Raw genomic sequence first — 19,374 nt, forward strand, 5'->3', positions numbered from 1 at the left:
TATTGTCCCAGATGACCTTTCAAGTCTAGTCTGGGGCGCCTGGGTGGCTCGGTCTGTTAAGGGTCTGTCTTTGGCTCAGGTCATGATCTCACAGTTCATGAGTTCAAGCCCTACATCGGGCTCCATGCTGTCAGCATGCTTAAGATTCTCTTTTCTCACCCCCCCTCTCTATGCCCGTCCCCCACTCATGCTCGTTCTCTCTCTAAATAAATAAACTATAAAAAATATTAAAAAAAAGAAAGTCCAGTCTAACTCCAAGATTCTCAGGGATGGTACAAGGACCTGGGCAAGGCAAGCTATGTGCATGTTAGGAAGCAGAATACCTGTATTCTAGTTAGTAAGAGCAGCCGTACCAAAAAGTAGGATTTTTCATGCCCGGGACAAACAGATACAGAAGGAGTTGTTTGTTTTTGGCTCTGAACTCGTGGTATCCTTAGGGCCATTCGCACCTTATGAAAGAGCATGGAATAGATAAAACAGGAGTTCTAAATCTGGGGACCTGTGAGGACACATGGATAGAATTCAGAAGGTCTGTGAACTTGGATGGGGACAATTATATCTTTATTTTCACTAACTTCTAACAAATTTAGCATTTCCTTCAACTATAAATGGAGACCTCTCTACACACACACACACACACACACACACACACACACACACACAAAACCGTCAGTAGTACTAGCAGTATCTGTGATTTTATTACTGATTAGAATCACTAAGGTTTTTGTCACATTACAATCAGATACCTTGGAATATACTGATATGGGGAATTTAAGATATAAAATAGATGAAAGAGAGGAGAAGGAAAAATAATATAAAAACAGAGAGGGAGACAAACCACAAGAGACTCTTAAATACAGAGAACAAACTGAGGGTTGCTGGTGGGGTGTTGGGTGGGGGGAGGGGCACTTGTTGGGATGAGCACTGGGTGTTATATGTAAGTGATGAAACACTAAACTCTATTCCTGAGATCATTATTATACTATGTGTTAACTAACTTGGATTTACATTTAAAAATAATAATGAATTATTAAAAAAACAAAAACAGATATCTTGAAAAAAAAAGAGTTGGATGCTCAGCTGACTGAGGCACCACTAAAACAGCCAGTTTTCATATCTTTATATGACCTACTAAGAAGGCCTCACCCCCGCCCCACCCTAATGTATCATACAGCTGTTAAAAAGAATGAGATAAGTTTGTATCTGAGAAAGAAAAGCGTTGAGGATAATTGGTTAAGTAAAAAGGAAAAAAAATGTAAGATGCAAACAAAATCTCTGAATATAGTACTAAATGATCCTACTAAAAAATAATACATTAGTTTGTATATACAAAAGTTGAAATATACTTAGAAAGTTGAAATTTATAATAAATTTACAGTGATATGGAATGTAAGAGAAATTTATGTTATGTACTTTTATAATGTATGAATTTAGTACAATTATATGTAGTTTGTTTATAATCAGATTAAACAAATAATATAAAACTATAATCAGATAATAGTAACTAAAGTAATTCTAGATAAAGTTCCTTAATAGTGAGGGTTCTAATTTTTATTAGAAGTAAGAAAACCAAATAGTTGTTATTTGCTGAATGCTGGCTATGTGCCTCGTGTCCTCCTGAGTCTCTCCCACACCACTGTGAAGGAGGCTTTATGCTTGCTTTACAAACGGAGAGCTCCACGCAGCTTCAGAGTTGAGGGAGGCTGAGTAATTCACAAAATAGCTCACAGAGCAACCCAGCTGAACTTCAAAGATAAATTATGTTTGATTCCAAAATTAACTTACTTTTTGCAGTGTCATATTGCAGATAAAATAAGATGGCCTAACTACATTCTAGGAGGACTCTAAAATACAATGTTTGAAAAAATGTAATATTGGGGCACCTGGCTGGCTCAATTCATTGACCGTCTGGTTTTTTTTTTTTTTTTTTTGGTTTACCTATTTTTTAGAAAAAGAGTGTGAGTGGGGGAGGGGCAGAGAGAGGGAGAGACACAAAATCCGAAGTCAGCTCCAGGCACTGAAGTGCCAGCACAGAGCCTGATGTGGGGCTTGAACCCACCACCTGTGTGAGATCATGACCTGAGCTGAAGTTAGATGCTTACTGGCTGAACCACCCAGGCGCCCCATGTGTCCGACTCTTGATTTTATTAGCTCATGGAGCCTGCAAGATTTTCTCGTCTCCCTCTGCCTGCTCCCTAACTCATGCTCTCTCTCTGTAATGTTTATACTTACAAGCAAAATTACATTACCAGAAGATGTTATGATTTTACTAATTAACGTACATTATTATGGAAAATTCATCTAAAGTGTTTAGATAGGAAAGCTGGGTAACTGTGAACAACTTTTATTTAATAGACCACATTCATAGACCCAAAAGATTACTGCTTATTATATGCAATGTGACACACTTCACTTTTTAATTTTCATTGTTATTACTCATAATATGACAGTAAACTTGTTTAGAATCATAATTATACACATAAAGGATGGAAGACATTTTCCTTACATAATATCAATGGCAACTCTGCTAAGAAAACCCACTTGACTTTAAAAAAAAAAAAAAAACCCAAAAAACTTACACACACTGTGAGCTGAGGCAGTGCATACAATCAAGAAACCAAAATAAATGAGATCAAGAAGGCAAAAGCTGGCTTTTTGGGAAAAAATTTTGTTTTGATAAATCCCTAGCAAGACTGACCAAGAAAAAAATTATTATCAAGATGTTAAGTGGAAAGAAAAATGAACAACAGCAAAGACCGTATAGATATTAAAAAGATTACAAGACAACATTCTGTCATGATTGACAACCACCACAGTCCTACAGAAACACAAAGATAACCCCAAGATTATGCTTTAGAGCCCTGTAGTACATTAACCAGTTTATTCTAGCAACTTCATTTCAGCTTTTTCCTGCCTTTCACACTACTATATTAGCCTGTCTCTCTTTTACTCTTGATCAACATCACCATTCTGCTGTTTTCCTCATTACTGAGATAAAGAAATCCTTGATGTGTCTTACTTATTAAGAGTCTAACACCAGGAACAGAGAGGAATTTTATTAATTTGATAAAGATGATCTATCAAAAAACCTACAGCAAACATAATGGTAAATTATTAAAAACTCTATTTGCTCAAACACTAGAAATAAGTCAAGAATACCTGCTGCCATCCCTTTTATCCAACATTAAAGTAAAGGATCTAGCTAGGACAACAAGGTAAGAAAAAGAAAAGACCTAAGAATTGAAAAAGAGAAAAGTCAAATGGTCATTATTCACAGAGGATTTGACTGTGTGTACAGAAAATCCAAAAGAGTCCCATTACAAATCCTAGAATATGGAAACTCAGCAACATTGCTGAATACAAGGGTCAATACAAAAAAATCTATTTAAGTTATCTATATTAGTAACATAATGAAATTTCAAAAAGGATTCCATTAGTCTAAAAAAATATCACTTATCTAGGAATAAGTTTAATGAAAGATGTACAAGACACTGAAAACTATGATTTATGACATTTCGGAAAGAAATGAAAGAAAATTCAAGTAAGGGGAGGATATACAATGTTCTTACAGACTCAATATTAGCAAGATGTCACTTCTCCCTAAATGGATCTAAAACAACAATTTCAAATGGAAATAAAATGAGACCCCCATATATAATTTAAAACTTTCTAGCAGCCACATGAAAAAATGAAACACGTGAAATTAATTTTGCTAATGTATGCTATTTAATCTAATACATCCAAAGTATTACCATTTTAACATGCAATTAAGAAATACATTAATGAAATGTTTTACTCCTTGTGCATACTAAGTCTTCAGGTCCACTGTATATTTTATATTTACAGTACACCTGAATCCGGAATAGCTACATTATTTTAAGTACTCATTAGCAATATGTGGCTAGTGTTTACCACACTGGGCAGCACAGATCCAGAGATTTGAGGTAATCCTAATAAAAACTGCAATATCTACTTTTGTGAACATCAACATGCTGGTTTTTAAATGTGGTTGGAAACTGCAAGGACTAAGAACAATAAAGGTAATAGTGAAGAATAACAAAACTGGAAAATATACATCACCACATATAAAGCTATATTATAAAACTGTACTAAGACAATGTGGTAGGAGTACAAAGACAGATGAAATACATCAATGAAACAGAATAGAGTCCAGAAACTTTTATAGCCACTTGACTATGACAAAGGTGACCTGATTATGATAACGATCGCTGCACGGTACTAGGGAAAAGATGGTTTTTCATTAAATGGTGCTAGGTAAAGGAGATAACCTACGGGGGAAAATGGATCTTCACTTCTAACACAGTAACAAGAATCAATTCTAGATGGATTACAGATCTAACTGTAAAATAAAATAATAAACATTTTAGAAGAAAACATAGGAAAATAACTTCATAATCTTGGAAATAGCCAAGATTAAACAAGACACACAACAAACTAATGATGGAGGAAAAATTGATAAACGGGACTAAAAATGACGTGCTTACCTCCTCTTGATGAAAGGTAGGAGGCAATGTCGGTGAAGGTGCAAACGGAGGTGGAGAGATAACCTTCCTTTCCTCGAGCTGGGCCATTATTTCCTTCCGTCGGCGGTGCAGCTCATCTAGACTAGGATGGGGCTGAGGAGGAGGAGGAAGCCGGCTATAAGGAGGCTCCTGAAAACGCAAACATTAGTAAAAACTGAAGAAGATCTTGGGAACATATTAACCCGCCCAAAAAGACTCTTGAGGATTTCCCAAAGAGCTAAATTTAAGTTTCTTTTTCTGAGCCAGAGACCATAATACCTAAATACAGTTGGCCCCTGAACAATACAAGCTCGAAAGGCAAAGGTCCACTCATACAGATTTTTTTCAATAAATACAGTTCTGTAAATATATTTTCTCTTGCAGTTTTGATAGCATTTTCTTTTCTCTAGCTTACCATACTGTAAGAATACAGCATATAATACATATGCCACACAAAATATGTGTTAATCAACTATTTATGTTATTGGTAAGCCTTCTGGTCAACAGTGGGTGATTAGTAGTTAAGAGAGGGAGTCAAAAGTTATTACATGGGTTTTTGATTACATGTGGGTTGCACCCATTAATGCCTGCATTGCTCACGGGCCAAATACAGATATAGAAATGTTAATTAAATTATCAAAAGCACAGAAACTAAGAAGGGTTAGTGGGATATCTTTTCCCTTTTAATGGCTAAAAAAAAGAAAAGAAAAGAAAAGAAAAAACACCAAAAAATCCTACCCAAATTGTGAAAAGATGTAAAAAAGGAAGGGGGGAAGTTTCTTGTTAAAAAGAATTGATCAGAGGGTTACTACCATGCCTAAAAGGCATTACCACTGCAACAACAATCAAATCAAATCTATACAGGAAGAAAAAAAATCCCAGCATACTCTGATGTACGAAGGTCTGATCTGAGTTGGATGAGGAGCCACTGGATAGTAACCCTCCATCTGCTGGTATCTCTCTCTGGATTCTGGCACATAGGATGGTACTGCTGCAGGTGGAATCTCAATGGGAATAGGACTTTCTCGAAAAATCTCTTCTCTTGTGTAAGACTGAGCAGGGTACACGCGGCGGCCATCATAGTGTGGTGGGTACATAGGTGGGTACTGTTGTGGCTGTGTGCCATACTGAGAGTTCACTACACGATCCTGGAGATAGGGCGGGTAGTGATCCAAGTAGGGAGGGCCAGGTTCAGGAGCAGATGGTGGCGGTCTGACAAAGCGGGACATACACTGTGGTGGTGGAGTATAGTACATGCCTGTACGATGCACAAGAGAAACCAAAAGCAACAATAAGCCAATCTACTTTTTTATATTTTCCCTTTTGAAATATTTCAACACTAAGCAATTAAAAATCCACCCATTTCTTTACATGTTTTCCCTTCTGCTTATGTAGTCAGGTTAACTTTAGGAAAAATAAGCAAAAATTAACCTTCATTGTTTAAAAATTTTTTTTCCCTGTTTTATTTATTTTTGAGAGAGAGAGAGACAGTGTAAGCAGGGAAGGGTCAGAGAGAGAGGGAGACACAGAATCTAAAGACAGGCTCCAGGCTCTGAGCTAGCTGTCAGCACAGAGCCAGATGCGGGGCTTGAACCCACAAACCGTGAGATCATGTCCTGAGCCGAAGCCGGACGCTCAACTGACTGAGCCACCCAGGCACCCCAACCTTAATCCTTAAAGTCGTGAAAAAACTAATCTATTTACAATCTGCAATAGGAGATTGGCTCTCTCAGTTGACCATCTTTCTGGTGTGCAATGCAATTGGAAAGCAAACGAGTACTGTGCCCTGAAACTCGGGTTCCACAGATCACTCACAGGAATTCTGAATGTGGGGCTGAGTTAACTGGAAAGCAACGTGGCACAGACCTAGTAGCTGTTGCATAGTTCTGGAATTCTTATGACAAAAGCTGTGGCAAGAGTTTCCTAATTTTCAGACTTTTACCTTAAGTAATGTGATCCTGGCATACAGGTAGGAGCCAAAAATTCTGTATCTACTGCTTTCTCATTGTAATAGGCTTTTTCAGTAGTTAATTCTGAGAGTCTTTCCTGGAGGCCTCACTTAAGCCTACTTTTCCAGTATTTCCACTGATTTTGTGGGGACCTAAACTCCATGCATTAAACCTCTTTCTACTTAATGCAGCAAGAATGATTTCTGTTATGTGCCACTGGACCTTGACTGATACAAGATATTTAAGGTTACCTTAATAAAAGTGGGTGAGTTTTTCCGGTGATGGATGGCCCAAAGGAAGATACAAAAAAACTTTCATCATATTTTTATGTGTACTGATAATGCCAGACCAATTTAAAGCTATTCTTTTGAAAGTAGAGAAGCATTTCTGATTCAAAATTAAAACAGCCTTAGAAAAACAAAAACAAAAATTGAAACAGCCTTGGGGAAAAAAGGAGAACATCTTTAATCTATCCCAGTTTAAAAAAAATAATAGCACTGCACTGTCTCTGACAGAGACCCAACACTTTAAAAATCAGTGTTCCTATTTTTCCATGGGAATTGTGTATGCAAGCCTCTTGGTCATCTCTTCTCTTTCATTATCCAGACCTGGTATTATAATTAAAACTGGCTAATTTTTCAAATTTGTCTATTTTCTATAACCCTTTCTTTCCAACCACACTAATCCAGGCCTCAATACTCACAATCTAGTTTACAGTCTCCTTACTCTTCCCTGACTCTAGAGACTGTCATCTTTGCAATCCGTCTATAAATTTATCTTTCTGTTCTCATACGCCTAGTTAGGGCATTCTTCCATAAAAGTCTTTTTGATTTCTCTATTCTCAGTAATCTGCCTTGAGTCCTGCAGTTAATCATTTCTACAACATTAACTACCACAATGGAACACTTAATTTTAAACACACATATACCCACACACATATATAACATATGAACAGCCACACTATCCTTTATTAATATTGATTTTACACTATCAGCTCTTTATACTATGTACACTGCATTTTTTTCATGTATATTACAGGACCTCCAAAAGTATTCGGTGATAACTGAAAAAATGTAGTGTGTCTACCCACTGTAATATTAAATTCTTTTTCACGTACAAAGAAAATTCTGGACAGGAAAATATATAGTGCCTTATTTATTAGCAAATTTCCATCATCTCCTTGGGTGACTTATTTCCATAAATATATGCACATATTTAATATGCAACTAGCTTTCAGTGATTTGGGCAGTTGGCTTATTTATAAAGCTTTGCTAACTCACTTATACTATTTAGTTGACCATAAAATCTCAACTTTTTCTACAGTATTAAATAAATACATGGATTTATCTTGAGGCTTCTGCAAATATGATCACTCTTTCTTGGAACTGTTCTAACTCCTAAGAAAAGTGAGCAACATCAATAAAAGATCATTACCCTGCTGATAAGGTGCTGGTTCAAATGGCGGAGCAGCTCCTCGAGGATCCTGATAATACACATCTGCCTGTTGTGCTGGATATAACTGAGAGCCTCGTGGGACCATCTGAAGGGGTTTGGTGACGGGCATGGGAGGCAAGTCTGTTGGCCCCCTTGGAGGTACAGGATGTGGATTCACAGGTAAGGCAGAAATATTCTTAGGGACAGGTTCTAGCCTAAAAGAATAAAATTCCAAATGTCAACATTAAGGATTCAAAAATACTTCTAATATACACATATTGTTTAAAAAAATTTTTAATGTTTTTTATTTATATTTGAGAGACAGAGAGAGACAGCACGAGCAGGGGAGGGTCAGAGAGGAGGGGAGACAGAATCTGAAGACAGGCTGTCAGAGCCTGACATGGAGCCCAAATCCACGAACTGAGAGATCATGACCCGAGCTAAAAACCTCAATTTGGGAAACTTATAATTTTTTAATTTATTTTGAGGGGGGCAGAAAGCGAACACATGGGAGAGCAGAAGGGGCAGAGAGAGCATCTCAAGCATGCTCCTTGCTGTGAGTGCAGAGCCCAAAAGGGGGCTTGAATCCGCAAACCATGAGATCATTACCTGAACCAAAATCAAGAGTCAGACACCCAACCAACTGAGCCACCCAGGTACCCGGGAAAACTGTTTTTTCCTTAATAGTCATTTCTTTTACAAAATTTGTAAACACTTTGATCTTAATTCACATGCACTAATTGTTTCTTAAAAAGAACTGGCATAGAAAATAAAATATAGCCAAAAATGAGTTCATTTTTTTTTTAACCAAAACACTGGTTATCTTTCTTCCCACTACTTTGTTTATAAAGGAGAAATTTTAAGTAAAAATTAGGAAAAATACGTACAGGTCAGGAGGGGATCCAGGGGCACTACTGCTCAGATGATCTATCTTTCCTGGCTTCAGACTAGAATCGTAGGTGGGGTCTGTCCCTCGCGGAATCAGCTGTGTTACTGTATTCCCTGCTGATACGATTCCATTCGGCAGAGCAGGGGTTTTTCTGCCAGGCAGATCCACTGCACCTTCATCGGGAAGCACAGCTGCTGAAGGCAGGCCCACCTCGTTAAGTTGACCCAAAGAGGCACTCAGGGGTCTTCTGGGAACCAGGCGTTTGTTCATTTTACGAAACCTATATATATAAAAAAAGCACACACCAAAACCCAAAATTATAAAAGCAAAACCAAGTACTAAAATGTACTTAAGAAAGAGATACAAAAGGAAAAGTCGCCAAGAACATTACTTTCTGGAAATTCTCTTCAAATAGTGGCTATAGCTATCAACTTGAAAATGTGGATGTGTGAATACCCCGTAAAATCTCAGGCAACACAAGAAGTATAAAATTCCTTATTGTAATTACTTGTAACATTACTAACCATGCTAATTGGTATTTGTATTATAACTTACTTTTATTATAACTTCTATTTCTTAAACGTATTAGAGAGGAAAAACATTTAGAAAATCTAGGAAAATCTTTAGAAGACAGTTTCAAAAATATTTTAACTTCCCCTCAAATGCCTTGAAATACAGTGACTCTATACTATAAATTAACAATAAAACATAAAGCCAGTGTGCAGAGAAAATTTTGCCATTTGTTCTAGTAACTTTTTCTTTTTTTGAGAGAGAGAGAGAGAGAGAGAGAGCGAGCATGATGGAAGAAGAGTGAGAGAGAGAGAGAGAGAAAGAGAGAATCTCAAGCAGGCTCCATGCTCAGCACTGAGTCCAATGAAGGGCCTGATCCCAAGGACTGGGACTATGACCAGAGCCCAAACCAAGGGTCAGATGCTCAACAGACTGAGCCACCCAGGCTCTCCATTAAAATCTGTAAATAATCAAGAATAGTAATTTGTATCAGATATGATTCAGAGATGTTGATGCTATGTATGCCTACACAAAACTGAAATTATTTTAAAAGTGGATTAATGAAACAATATAATGCCTAAATATAAACAGACACTGCAGTATAAATAAGGCATGTAGACTGTAAATCTAACCACAGGAAAAATATTAAGCCAAGCCATCAGACTCTACTATTCTGTTCCTCAACAATGAACGCACATCTATTTACTCTTGCTAGTGCACTTTAAAAAATAATCTCAAAGACAAACTCCCATAAGAATAATGCTATTTTTCCAAATGCTTCCCATACTTTAGAGGGGTGGGGAGGAGACACTACTTGGTTCATAATGCAGATTTTCCACTCCACACACTGCCTATTTAATATGTATATAAGATCATTATTAACAGAAATAGGGTTGTAACTTCTTCCCTTCGCTCCACATTTTGGATATTCCCTTATTTCAGTACATTTTAGGCTATTCCTACTTTTTGCTATTAAAACAATGCAGTAACAGGTGCTTCTGTGCATGTATTTGCAACGCTGTGTGACTAACCAGAGGCAAAACAGCTAAGTTTGCTCCATACACATTAAAAACTGTTATAGGGGCGCCTGGGTGGCTCAGTCGGTTAAGCCTCTGGCTTCGGCTCAGGTCAGATCTCACGTTCATGGGTTCGAGCCCCGCGTCAGGCTCTGTGCTGGCAGCTAGCTCAGAGCCTGGAGCCTGCTTCTGGTTCTGTGTCTCCTTCTCTCTCTGCCCCTCCCCCTCTCATGCTCTGTCTCTCTCTGTATCAAAAATAAATAAAACATTAAAAAAAAAAACTGTTATAATGTTCCAAACCTGCTAGAACTCCTACTGATAATTTTTTTAAAATGTCCCTTTCATTATCTTATCAAACACTGGGTAGTATCACAGTCTTTATTAATTTGATAGTTCAAAATATAATTTTGTTCTTAATTTGCATTTAACAATCAATGAAACTGAACATACTTTTACATGTTTATTGCTATTTCTTCTGTGAAGTGCCTATATGTTCACGATCCATATATTTACAGTTCTTTTCTTTTTTACAGATTTGTAGCAACTCATTTTGTGTTAGAGGTACCAGTCCTCTGTATGTCATTTTCCCTTCAGTTTTTTTTTTTTTTCCTCTTAATTCTGGTGTTTGGGCCATATCTTACCTTTTATAAAAGTAATCAAATTTATCTGCCTTCTCCTTTATGGATGCTGGGAAGTCACTCTTCAAAAATCCTTCCTTATTATAAGATTAGGTTAACAAAAACAACAAAGATCCCTATTCCATCAGTTCCTTCTTAAAGATTTAGATCCCTGATATAATTCAACCTGATGATTTTTCAAATGGACAGCAGCTGTTTCAATGTCTTCTTTGTTACTGATGTGAAATGCTACCTTCAGCACAAATGCTCAGTTCCTATTGTGTCTGGCATTCTTTCTAGATTTTCCATTCTACTTCACTGATCTAGCTATTCCTATGCTAATACCAGTCTTTATACACACTTCAGCTCATAATACAGTTTAAAGGTTGTTAGTCTAGTCCAGTCTATTGAAAACTTTTTTCCAAAATTTTCTGGTCATTTGCACATATTTATTACTTTTCCCAATGAATGGTTTTGTTAGATCCTAACAATCATCATTTTAAGATTTTGATTGAGATTTCACTGAATTTACTGAGAAAATAAAACCTGTATAATGGTCTTATCCAAGAACACAGTATCCTTCTTTATTTATTCAATTCATCTCTTCTCTTATTTTATTTAATATATTTTTAGAGGTGCCTGGGTGGCTCAGTCAGTTAAGCATATGACTTCGGCTCAGGTCATGATTTAATGGTTCAAGGGTTTGAGCCCCACATCCAGTTCTGTGCTGACAGCTGGGAGCCTAGAGCCTGCTTCCAATTCTGTCTCTTTCTGCCCCCTCCCCTGCCCCCCACAAATGTTTGTATCTGAGAGAGAGAGTGAGGAAGGGTGAGTGAGGGAGCACATGCCGTGTGCACACATAAGGAGGGGAAGGGCAGAGAGAGAATCTCAAGCAGGCTCCGTGCTGTCAGCACAGAGCACAATGCAAGGCTCAAACTCACGAACTGTGAGACCATGACCTCAGCCAAAATCAAGAGTTGAAGGCCTAGCCAACTGAGCACCTAGCCACCCCTATATAATTCTTCTCTTATGTGCCTAGCTTACTAATTCAATTCACATAGGTCCTCAATATTTGTTACTTTATTATTTGGTATTTATCTTACTTGTTGCTGGTGGAGCTTTGTTAATTGGAGCTTTAATTTCCTTTACTTTTTAACTGGTTGTTTCCCTTTTTAGTTTATATGAGCACAATTCATTTTTGTAAACTAAATTTTTTGATTTACCAAAATTTTCATTTCTTTGATTCTGATACTTCATCAAGTTTTTCTATGTAATGATTATGGCAGTTTTATTCTCTTGTGTATGTGCAGTGACTACCATTTACAGAATATTAAATAACAGTGTCATTAGCAGTAAAATTTGCCTTACATCTCAACTTTAAGGAGACTGAATCTAATTCTTTACTAATCAAGCATCATGCTATCATGCTGGCTTCTGAGATACAATCATGTTGAGAAATGTCTTCGGTATCTTTCTTCTTATTAAAGAATTTTGATCTATTAGGAACATTGTGTTCTATTCAAATGCCTTTTGGCATCTTTGTATATGATCACATGGTGTTCCTTCTATAATCTATAATATTATATTGTGTTACCTTTACACTTAGTCATAGTGTTTAATGTGTTACTGATTTTTAAAATATTAACATGAGATAGATTTGTAGTTTCTTTAATTGTGCTATCTTTGTCAAGTTTAGTGGCAGTGTTACACTAGCTTTACACAAAAATTAAGAGGTTTTCTTTTCTGCTACGTGCCAGAAAATTTAACATCAATGGAATTATTTTATCCTTGAAATTTCAAAGAATCTATGAAGTTAAGCCTGGTTATAAAATAATTACTTGAACTGAGCAAAGGGCAAATTTTTCCATTGGAAATACATTATTCAATTAGTTAAAATCAGTCAATTAGAATTGAAAATTCTTAAGAGTTTTAATTTTGGGGCAAGAGTGCAAATGACTCATTTCTATAAGTTTCCTATTTGTGGGCACAATGTAATGAAAGCTGAAGAAACTGCTTGTTTTCTTTCTTTTTTTTTTAATAAGTTTATTTTTCTTTTAATTTTTAATGTTTTTTATTTATTTTTGAGAGCCAGAGAGAGATAGTGTGAGCAGGGGAGAGTCAGAGACAGAGGGAGATACAGAATCCGAAGCAGGCTTCAGGCTCTGAGCTAGCTGTCAGCACAGAGCCTGACGCAGGACTCGAACCCACGAACTGTGAGATCATGACCGGAGCCGAAGCTGGACGCTTAACCGACTGAGCCACCCAGGTGCCCCTTCAGTTTTCTTAATTTTTACAGTTCTGTATTACTTTCTAAATATTTCTGATTCATTAAATAGAAAGCAACTACTCATTTTCTGTTTCTCAACAGTGGCAAATAACTCTACTCAATAACTCTACCTTATTTCCTAACAAGTTATTAGAAGGTTGAGTTTGATGATCTTTACACTTACTTCTCCAGCTCCTCCTGCGAGTGTGCAAATGTACAGCTGGCCCCACGAGGGCATCCTCCTCTCTGCTTCATATCTCGACACATGTATGTTTTATACTTGCTGTGCTGTGGAGGCTGACACCAAAGTTAAAACATTAGACACTGATTTCAGACTAATTCACACACTTACCTAAACTGTGCAGAGCAAGAAGTCACTTAGAAAGTCACTTTGTCTGAAGTCTAAAAACAAATCAAAAGAATGGAGTCCTGATTGTTTCATGAAATGTTAGCATAACCTTTCAAACATGTAACATCACATAAATTCTGGATTAAGCCTCATAGGGCTTTATTATTCTCTTTCCAGGCTCTATAATGGACAAACAAACCACTGGAGTTTAGGACCTTCAAGTGTTTAATGTATGTTCTAATATTTGTTTTGGACAATGTTTAGTATAGTTATATTAACAACTGTTTTCCTATGACAAAACACGAATCTACAGTAGGCTCTATAACTGAAAAATACTCTGTAACCAATTCTTGATATGCAAAAGAGCGTATTAAGGACTTAAAATATCTCTAAAAGTACAAATGAAGCTTACTATTTTCAACTCCCATACACGACAAGGAGGATGGACTTGAGTTAATGAGATATCGAGCACAATACTAAGTTAAATGAAATTTGATGCATTTTATCACCTATTGACAGAACTTAGATTAATCTTCCTATTTTTGTTACATTCTCTGTGATGTCTAATGGAACACAGACTTAAAAATAAGTTTTTAATCTTTATCTCCTACCATAAAGTCTAGTCTACACTTAGATTATTTAAGAAAATTGTACCCATGTTATTCTACTCAGCAGAATACTTTTTTAAAAAGACTTTTAAGCAATCTCTATACCCAACATGATGTTTGAACTCACAACCTCCAGATCAAGGGTCACATGCTCTCCTGACTGAACCAGTCAGGCACCCCCCTAACTCAGCAGGATATGTTTAATATTTCTTGCCTCTCAAATAAAAAAGAAATATTGAAGAAGCTACTGTGTTTTTTTTAAAAAATATATTTATTTCTGAAGGAGCGGGGGCAGAGACAAGAGAAGGAGAGAGGCAATCTCAAGCAGGTTCCACGTTGTTCAGCTCAGAGCCTGACGTGAGGCTTGAACTCACAAACCTGATCATGACCTGACCCGAAATCAAGAGTCAGATGCTTATCTGACTGAGCCACCCAGGTACCCCGAAGAAGCTATTGCTAATATTTACATGAACCTGATAAATTAATATAAAGTTTTAATTTCACAAGCTTACTGCTGCAAAATAGAAGATCTAATGAATCTAACATAAATGCTGAGGGCAAAGTAAAATTATTAGGAGTAAAATTAAAACCTCTAACCATAACAGAAGCCATTACATTTTCCTGCCATATACTTCATTTAAAAGTATTTGAGGAAAATTTGCCCACTGGCACAATAGACATTATATGAATAAAAAATGTTAAAATACTACTGCAGGAAAGTATTTACAAATATGTGAACAGTACTGGATACAGCATTAAAAAGCGATATACATACACTGTCAAACTGAAATAGTAACCAAAGAGAACCATTTATTTAAATACATATCTTTAGCACAGAATCAAAGCTGCCATATATCCAAAGTGAAAAATGACTCCAGTACAACCTTAGGTCAACAAGATTGATTAATTACATTGTTGCCACATAAGATTATTAGACTATCCATTAAGTTGGCTGCTCACCATACTAAAATGATTTACAGTTCTACAGTCATAGTCTCAAAATATTCATATCGTCTTATTGGCTTTGTCGTATCTGTCACAACATCCACAGTGGCTCACTTCTAAGTTTCAAACATCCCCCTTACCTGCTGTTGGTCTGCTCCCTTTTTGCTATGGTTCTGGATATAGTCCACTAGCCCATGGACCACTGTTCGCACAGCCACCAGCCCGTTTTCCAGCTGCTCCCAAGAGGGAGGAGGAGCATCTACATAACGAATTAAAAGAACTTTTCAGCAATGCTATTTGACATTTTTCCCAGCACAAAACTAGTAATAGACCCTTAGTGCTGGAAACGACACCAAGAGTAACAGGGGCTGTGCTGAGCTGGAGCACGGCCCACACCTATGGTTGTGGCCAGCACTCGGCTCCAGCGGACTGCCGTGGGACTGTGATGATGCAAGGCAGGCGCCACCAGATACACTTCCCGAAAGAAAACTGAAATTTGAGATTTTCACGTAAAATTACCAAGTTTGTAGGTGTCAGAATCTTAAAAAATTCAGAATATTATGCAGACCTATACTGTGTGGACCAAGCAAAACTTACTAGTGGACTGGCCAATCTGTAATGTCCATTTCGAAATTCTGCATAAACCAAGCACCGGTAAACAGACTGTTTACGAAGTTTAACAGAAAGCTATACTAAATAAAGCAACTCTGCTATATATGTTCTTTACTAACTTCCTGTTGGAGACACTCTGAAAGACTTCTGGGTGATGGCAAGGGAATGAGGCTTCGAAGGACACGTGGAATTTCACTTGAAAAAAAGTGAAGACGTAGAGAAGCTGAAGAGAAAAGTCATACAAAAGGAATTTTCGGAATACCTACTAGTCCTAGATATTGTTCTAGTTGCTGGGGAAGTAGTAGTGATCAAAACAAAAATCCCTTTTATTCAAAACGAGAAAACAGACAATAAAAAAGATGATCAAAATACAAACTGTTTAGATAATGATGACTTGGATAAATAGAGCAAAGAAGGGGAATGAGATGGGTATGTGTAAAATTTTAGACTGCGTAACCTGAGAAGGTCACATTTGATCAAAGACCTGAAAGAAGGGCAGGAGTGTACCTTGTGGATAAATCAGGAGAAAAATATTCTAGGAAAAGGTAAGAATAAGTGAGAGGGCTCTGACGTGGTAGGATGCCTGGCATGTACCGTAGAGGTGACACTGGAAAGAAATGAATCAGGTGGAATAGAATAGGAAACAAGGTTAGACAGAGGTAAAGAACCCCAGATCATGTGGGGCCTGGCAGGTCAGAGGAAAGAGTTTTACTTTTAGTGAATGATGGAAAGCACTGGAGAACTTTTGTTAACAAAGGGTTAACAGAATCCCTCTGGCTCCAATGCTAAAACTAGAGAGAGAACAGGCAGCTATTCCATAATCATTTTAAAGGGAGGGCCTACAGGGCATGCTATTGGATCAGATGTATATAAGAATTACAGTGATCTCTAACATGTTTGTATGGAGAAAATGAAACGGAAGGTGGGAACTGCCACTAAAAGGAATGGGAGGCGGGTGGGAGCAGTGCTTAGAACTTACTTCTGGACAGGTTAAGTCTGAAATTCTTACTAGATGTTCAAGTAGACTTCCTGGATATGGAGCAGGAAGATATACTAAAGAATTCAGGAAGAAGATTAGGGCTGGATACAATACATGTTTCTCAGATACTTTTTTAAGCTTAGTTATTTTGAGAGAAAGAAGGAGAGAGAGGCAGAGGGAAAGAGAAAATCCCAAGCAGGCTCTCCTCTGTCAACGCAGAGCTCGATGTGGTAGGACTCAGTCTCCTGAACTGTGAGATCATGACCTGAGCTGAAATCAAGAGTTGGATACTTAACCTACTGAGCCACCCAGACACCCCTGTTTCATAGACTCTAAGTCAAATGCAACATACACCATTATTTTACGTGCCACCAAAACAGAAAAAATATTGTTGATTATCATATTACTTATACAGATGCATCCCAATTTCAGAAATGCTAAGATCTGGAAAAAATGTGGGCTTCAGAACTGATGAAATATAGTAAATTTGTGAGTCATATAAATAATTTTTAAAGCTATGAGGCTAGATGAGATTATTTAGGGAATGGGTATAAACAGAAAAGAGATACATAGATTAAAGTATGGGAGCAAATCCAAAAATTAGAGGGCATGGAGATGAGAAATCAGCAAAGGAGGCTCAGAAGGAGGGTCCAGTAAAATGAGAAGAAAGCTAGGAAAGTGTGGTGGCCTGGAACCTAGTGAAGAAAGTGTTAAAGAGAATCATACAGTGAACATCAACATTCAACGCTGCTAACAGGTAAATAAAACGAGAACCAAGAACTGATGTCTGAACTCAGTACATGGAAGTCATCTGTGACCCTGACAAAGCAGTTTTGGTTGAACAGTAGAGATAAATGCCTGGAGTGAGTCCAACAGCATGCAATAAAGGGGGTGGGGGGAAGAAATGGAGTGGTAGGTGAATGGCAAATGTTGTCAGAAGTGGGTTATGATGACAGGAAGACTAAGGTGTTTGTATGTTAACAGAAATCCTCCAGCTGAGAAGGAAACTTGGAGAAGGAAAGAGGATACAGGAGAGACATATTTGTGAAGATGGTACTAGAACATGAGAAGAGACAGGGGCCTTAGCTTAGAGGCACAACTTATCCACTATCACACAAGGAGAGTAGAATACAATTGGCAAGGATGTGGAGAGACAGGGTGGTGGTTGGTGGGGCAGGGAATGTGGGGGAAATGTTCTTTTCTGATTGCTCAGAACAAGAAAGCACAGTAGTAAAAAAAGAAAAATGACTGAGTTCTAAGAATATATCTGACCTGGTTTGATTAAGCAATTTTGGTAGTAAATCCTATCAAAGTAGGTGGGTAAAAAACTAGAGGGCCCTGAATGCCACTGTGAGGATTTCCAAACCTTATTCAATAAGCAACGGGGTATCACTGAAATTTATGAGCACAGAAATAAGATCAGAGATTTGATTTATTTTGCAGTAGTAAGTGAAATGGATTGGAAGAATTAAAAGAATAGAGGAAAATGGAAGTCATTTGGTCTGAGGGAAAGTAACAAAGCCCTCACCCAGGCATTAACAGGCATGGGATATAGGGAGATTGTGAAAAAACAGAGAGATCCTGTAGTCTGAAATGGTATGCAGAGCAAAGGAAAGGAAAAGATATGAGCTAGGACAAAAGACTCAGGTTTTAAGTGTAAATACCTCAGACAGTGAGGTCATTTAACAGACACAACATAGGAAGAAGAGCTGCTATCAAGTGAAGAAGAATTTGTGCTGAAGAACAAAGAGGAGATGATGGAGAATGTCAAAAAGCATTCAGAAACTAAACCTGGAGAGATGAAGAGATAACAGCAATAGAGATATTTGGGAATCTGTTCTCCGCAGAGAGTAATGAATGACCATCATCAACAGAATGCAGAGAAAACAAAATTCCAAAAACCCAACTGGCTCAGCGTGCAAGAGAGTGCCAGAGTGGTCAAAATAAGACAGAAGCAGCATATCTTTCTCTACAATCAGTTATCAGGAGGATTTTGGGGGGTTTTTTGGTTTGTTTTGTTTCTTTTTTGAGAGTGAGAGAGCACAAACATCTTCAAGGAGAGAGAGAGAGAATCCCATGCAGGGATTCTGCTGTCTCAGACAGCAGACATAGGGCTGGATCTCATGAACTGAGAGATCATGACCTGAGCTGAAATCAAGAGTCGGCTGCTTTAACAGACTAAGCCACCCAGGTGCCCCAGGAAAGTTTCTATATTGAGAAGTTAGTCAACAACATCATCAAATGCTAGAAGCCGCCTTTGGAATATGAAATGGGGAAGTTGCTAATGAATGATAAGAGTTCTAGCCCAGTAGCAGGAATAAAACACAGGGACAGCAATAGGACTCAAGGATTTTAAAATGACTTAGAAGTGAAAAATGATTGTTGAGTGATATTCAGGTCAAGGAGAAGGGGGGTGCCTAGGTGGCTCAGTCAGTTGAGCGTCCGGCTTCGGCTCAGGTCACGATCTCGCAGTTTGTGGCTTTGAGCCCCACATCCAGCTCTGTGCTGACAGCTAGCTCAGAGCCTGGAGTCTGTCTTCGAATTGTGTCTCCCTCTCTCTCTGACCCTTCCCTGCTCACACTGTCTCTCTCTCTCTCTCTCATTCTCTCTCTCTATCTCTAGCTCTCAAAAATAAATAAAACACTAAACACAAAACAGAAAAGAAAGCTGACTGCAT

General features: G+C 37.7%; 1 protein-coding gene across 3 annotated transcripts in view; it reads right to left on the bottom strand.

The window, feature by feature from the left end:
- Positions 1 to 19,374, bottom strand: part of RC3H1 (ring finger and CCCH-type domains 1) — an 87,236-nt gene that overhangs the window by 18,625 nt on the left and 49,237 nt on the right. For all 3 annotated transcript variants that reach the window (XM_029935096.1, XM_029935094.1, XM_029935095.1), the window contains exons 8-13: positions 15,247 to 15,365; positions 13,389 to 13,501; positions 8,794 to 9,075; positions 7,907 to 8,121; positions 5,411 to 5,781; positions 4,506 to 4,673 (exon numbers count right to left, since the gene is read on the bottom strand). In XM_029935096.1, coding sequence (XP_029790956.1) covers positions 4,506 to 4,673; positions 5,411 to 5,781; positions 7,907 to 8,121; positions 8,794 to 9,075; positions 13,389 to 13,501; positions 15,247 to 15,365 — 1,268 coding nt within the window. The remainder of the gene's footprint in view (positions 1 to 4,505; positions 4,674 to 5,410; positions 5,782 to 7,906; positions 8,122 to 8,793; positions 9,076 to 13,388; positions 13,502 to 15,246; positions 15,366 to 19,374) is intronic.

Source organism: Suricata suricatta, chromosome 3 (genome assembly GCF_006229205.1).
Source record: "Suricata suricatta isolate VVHF042 chromosome 3, meerkat_22Aug2017_6uvM2_HiC, whole genome shotgun sequence".
In the NCBI taxonomy this organism is placed as follows: Eukaryota; Metazoa; Chordata; class Mammalia; order Carnivora; family Herpestidae; genus Suricata; species Suricata suricatta.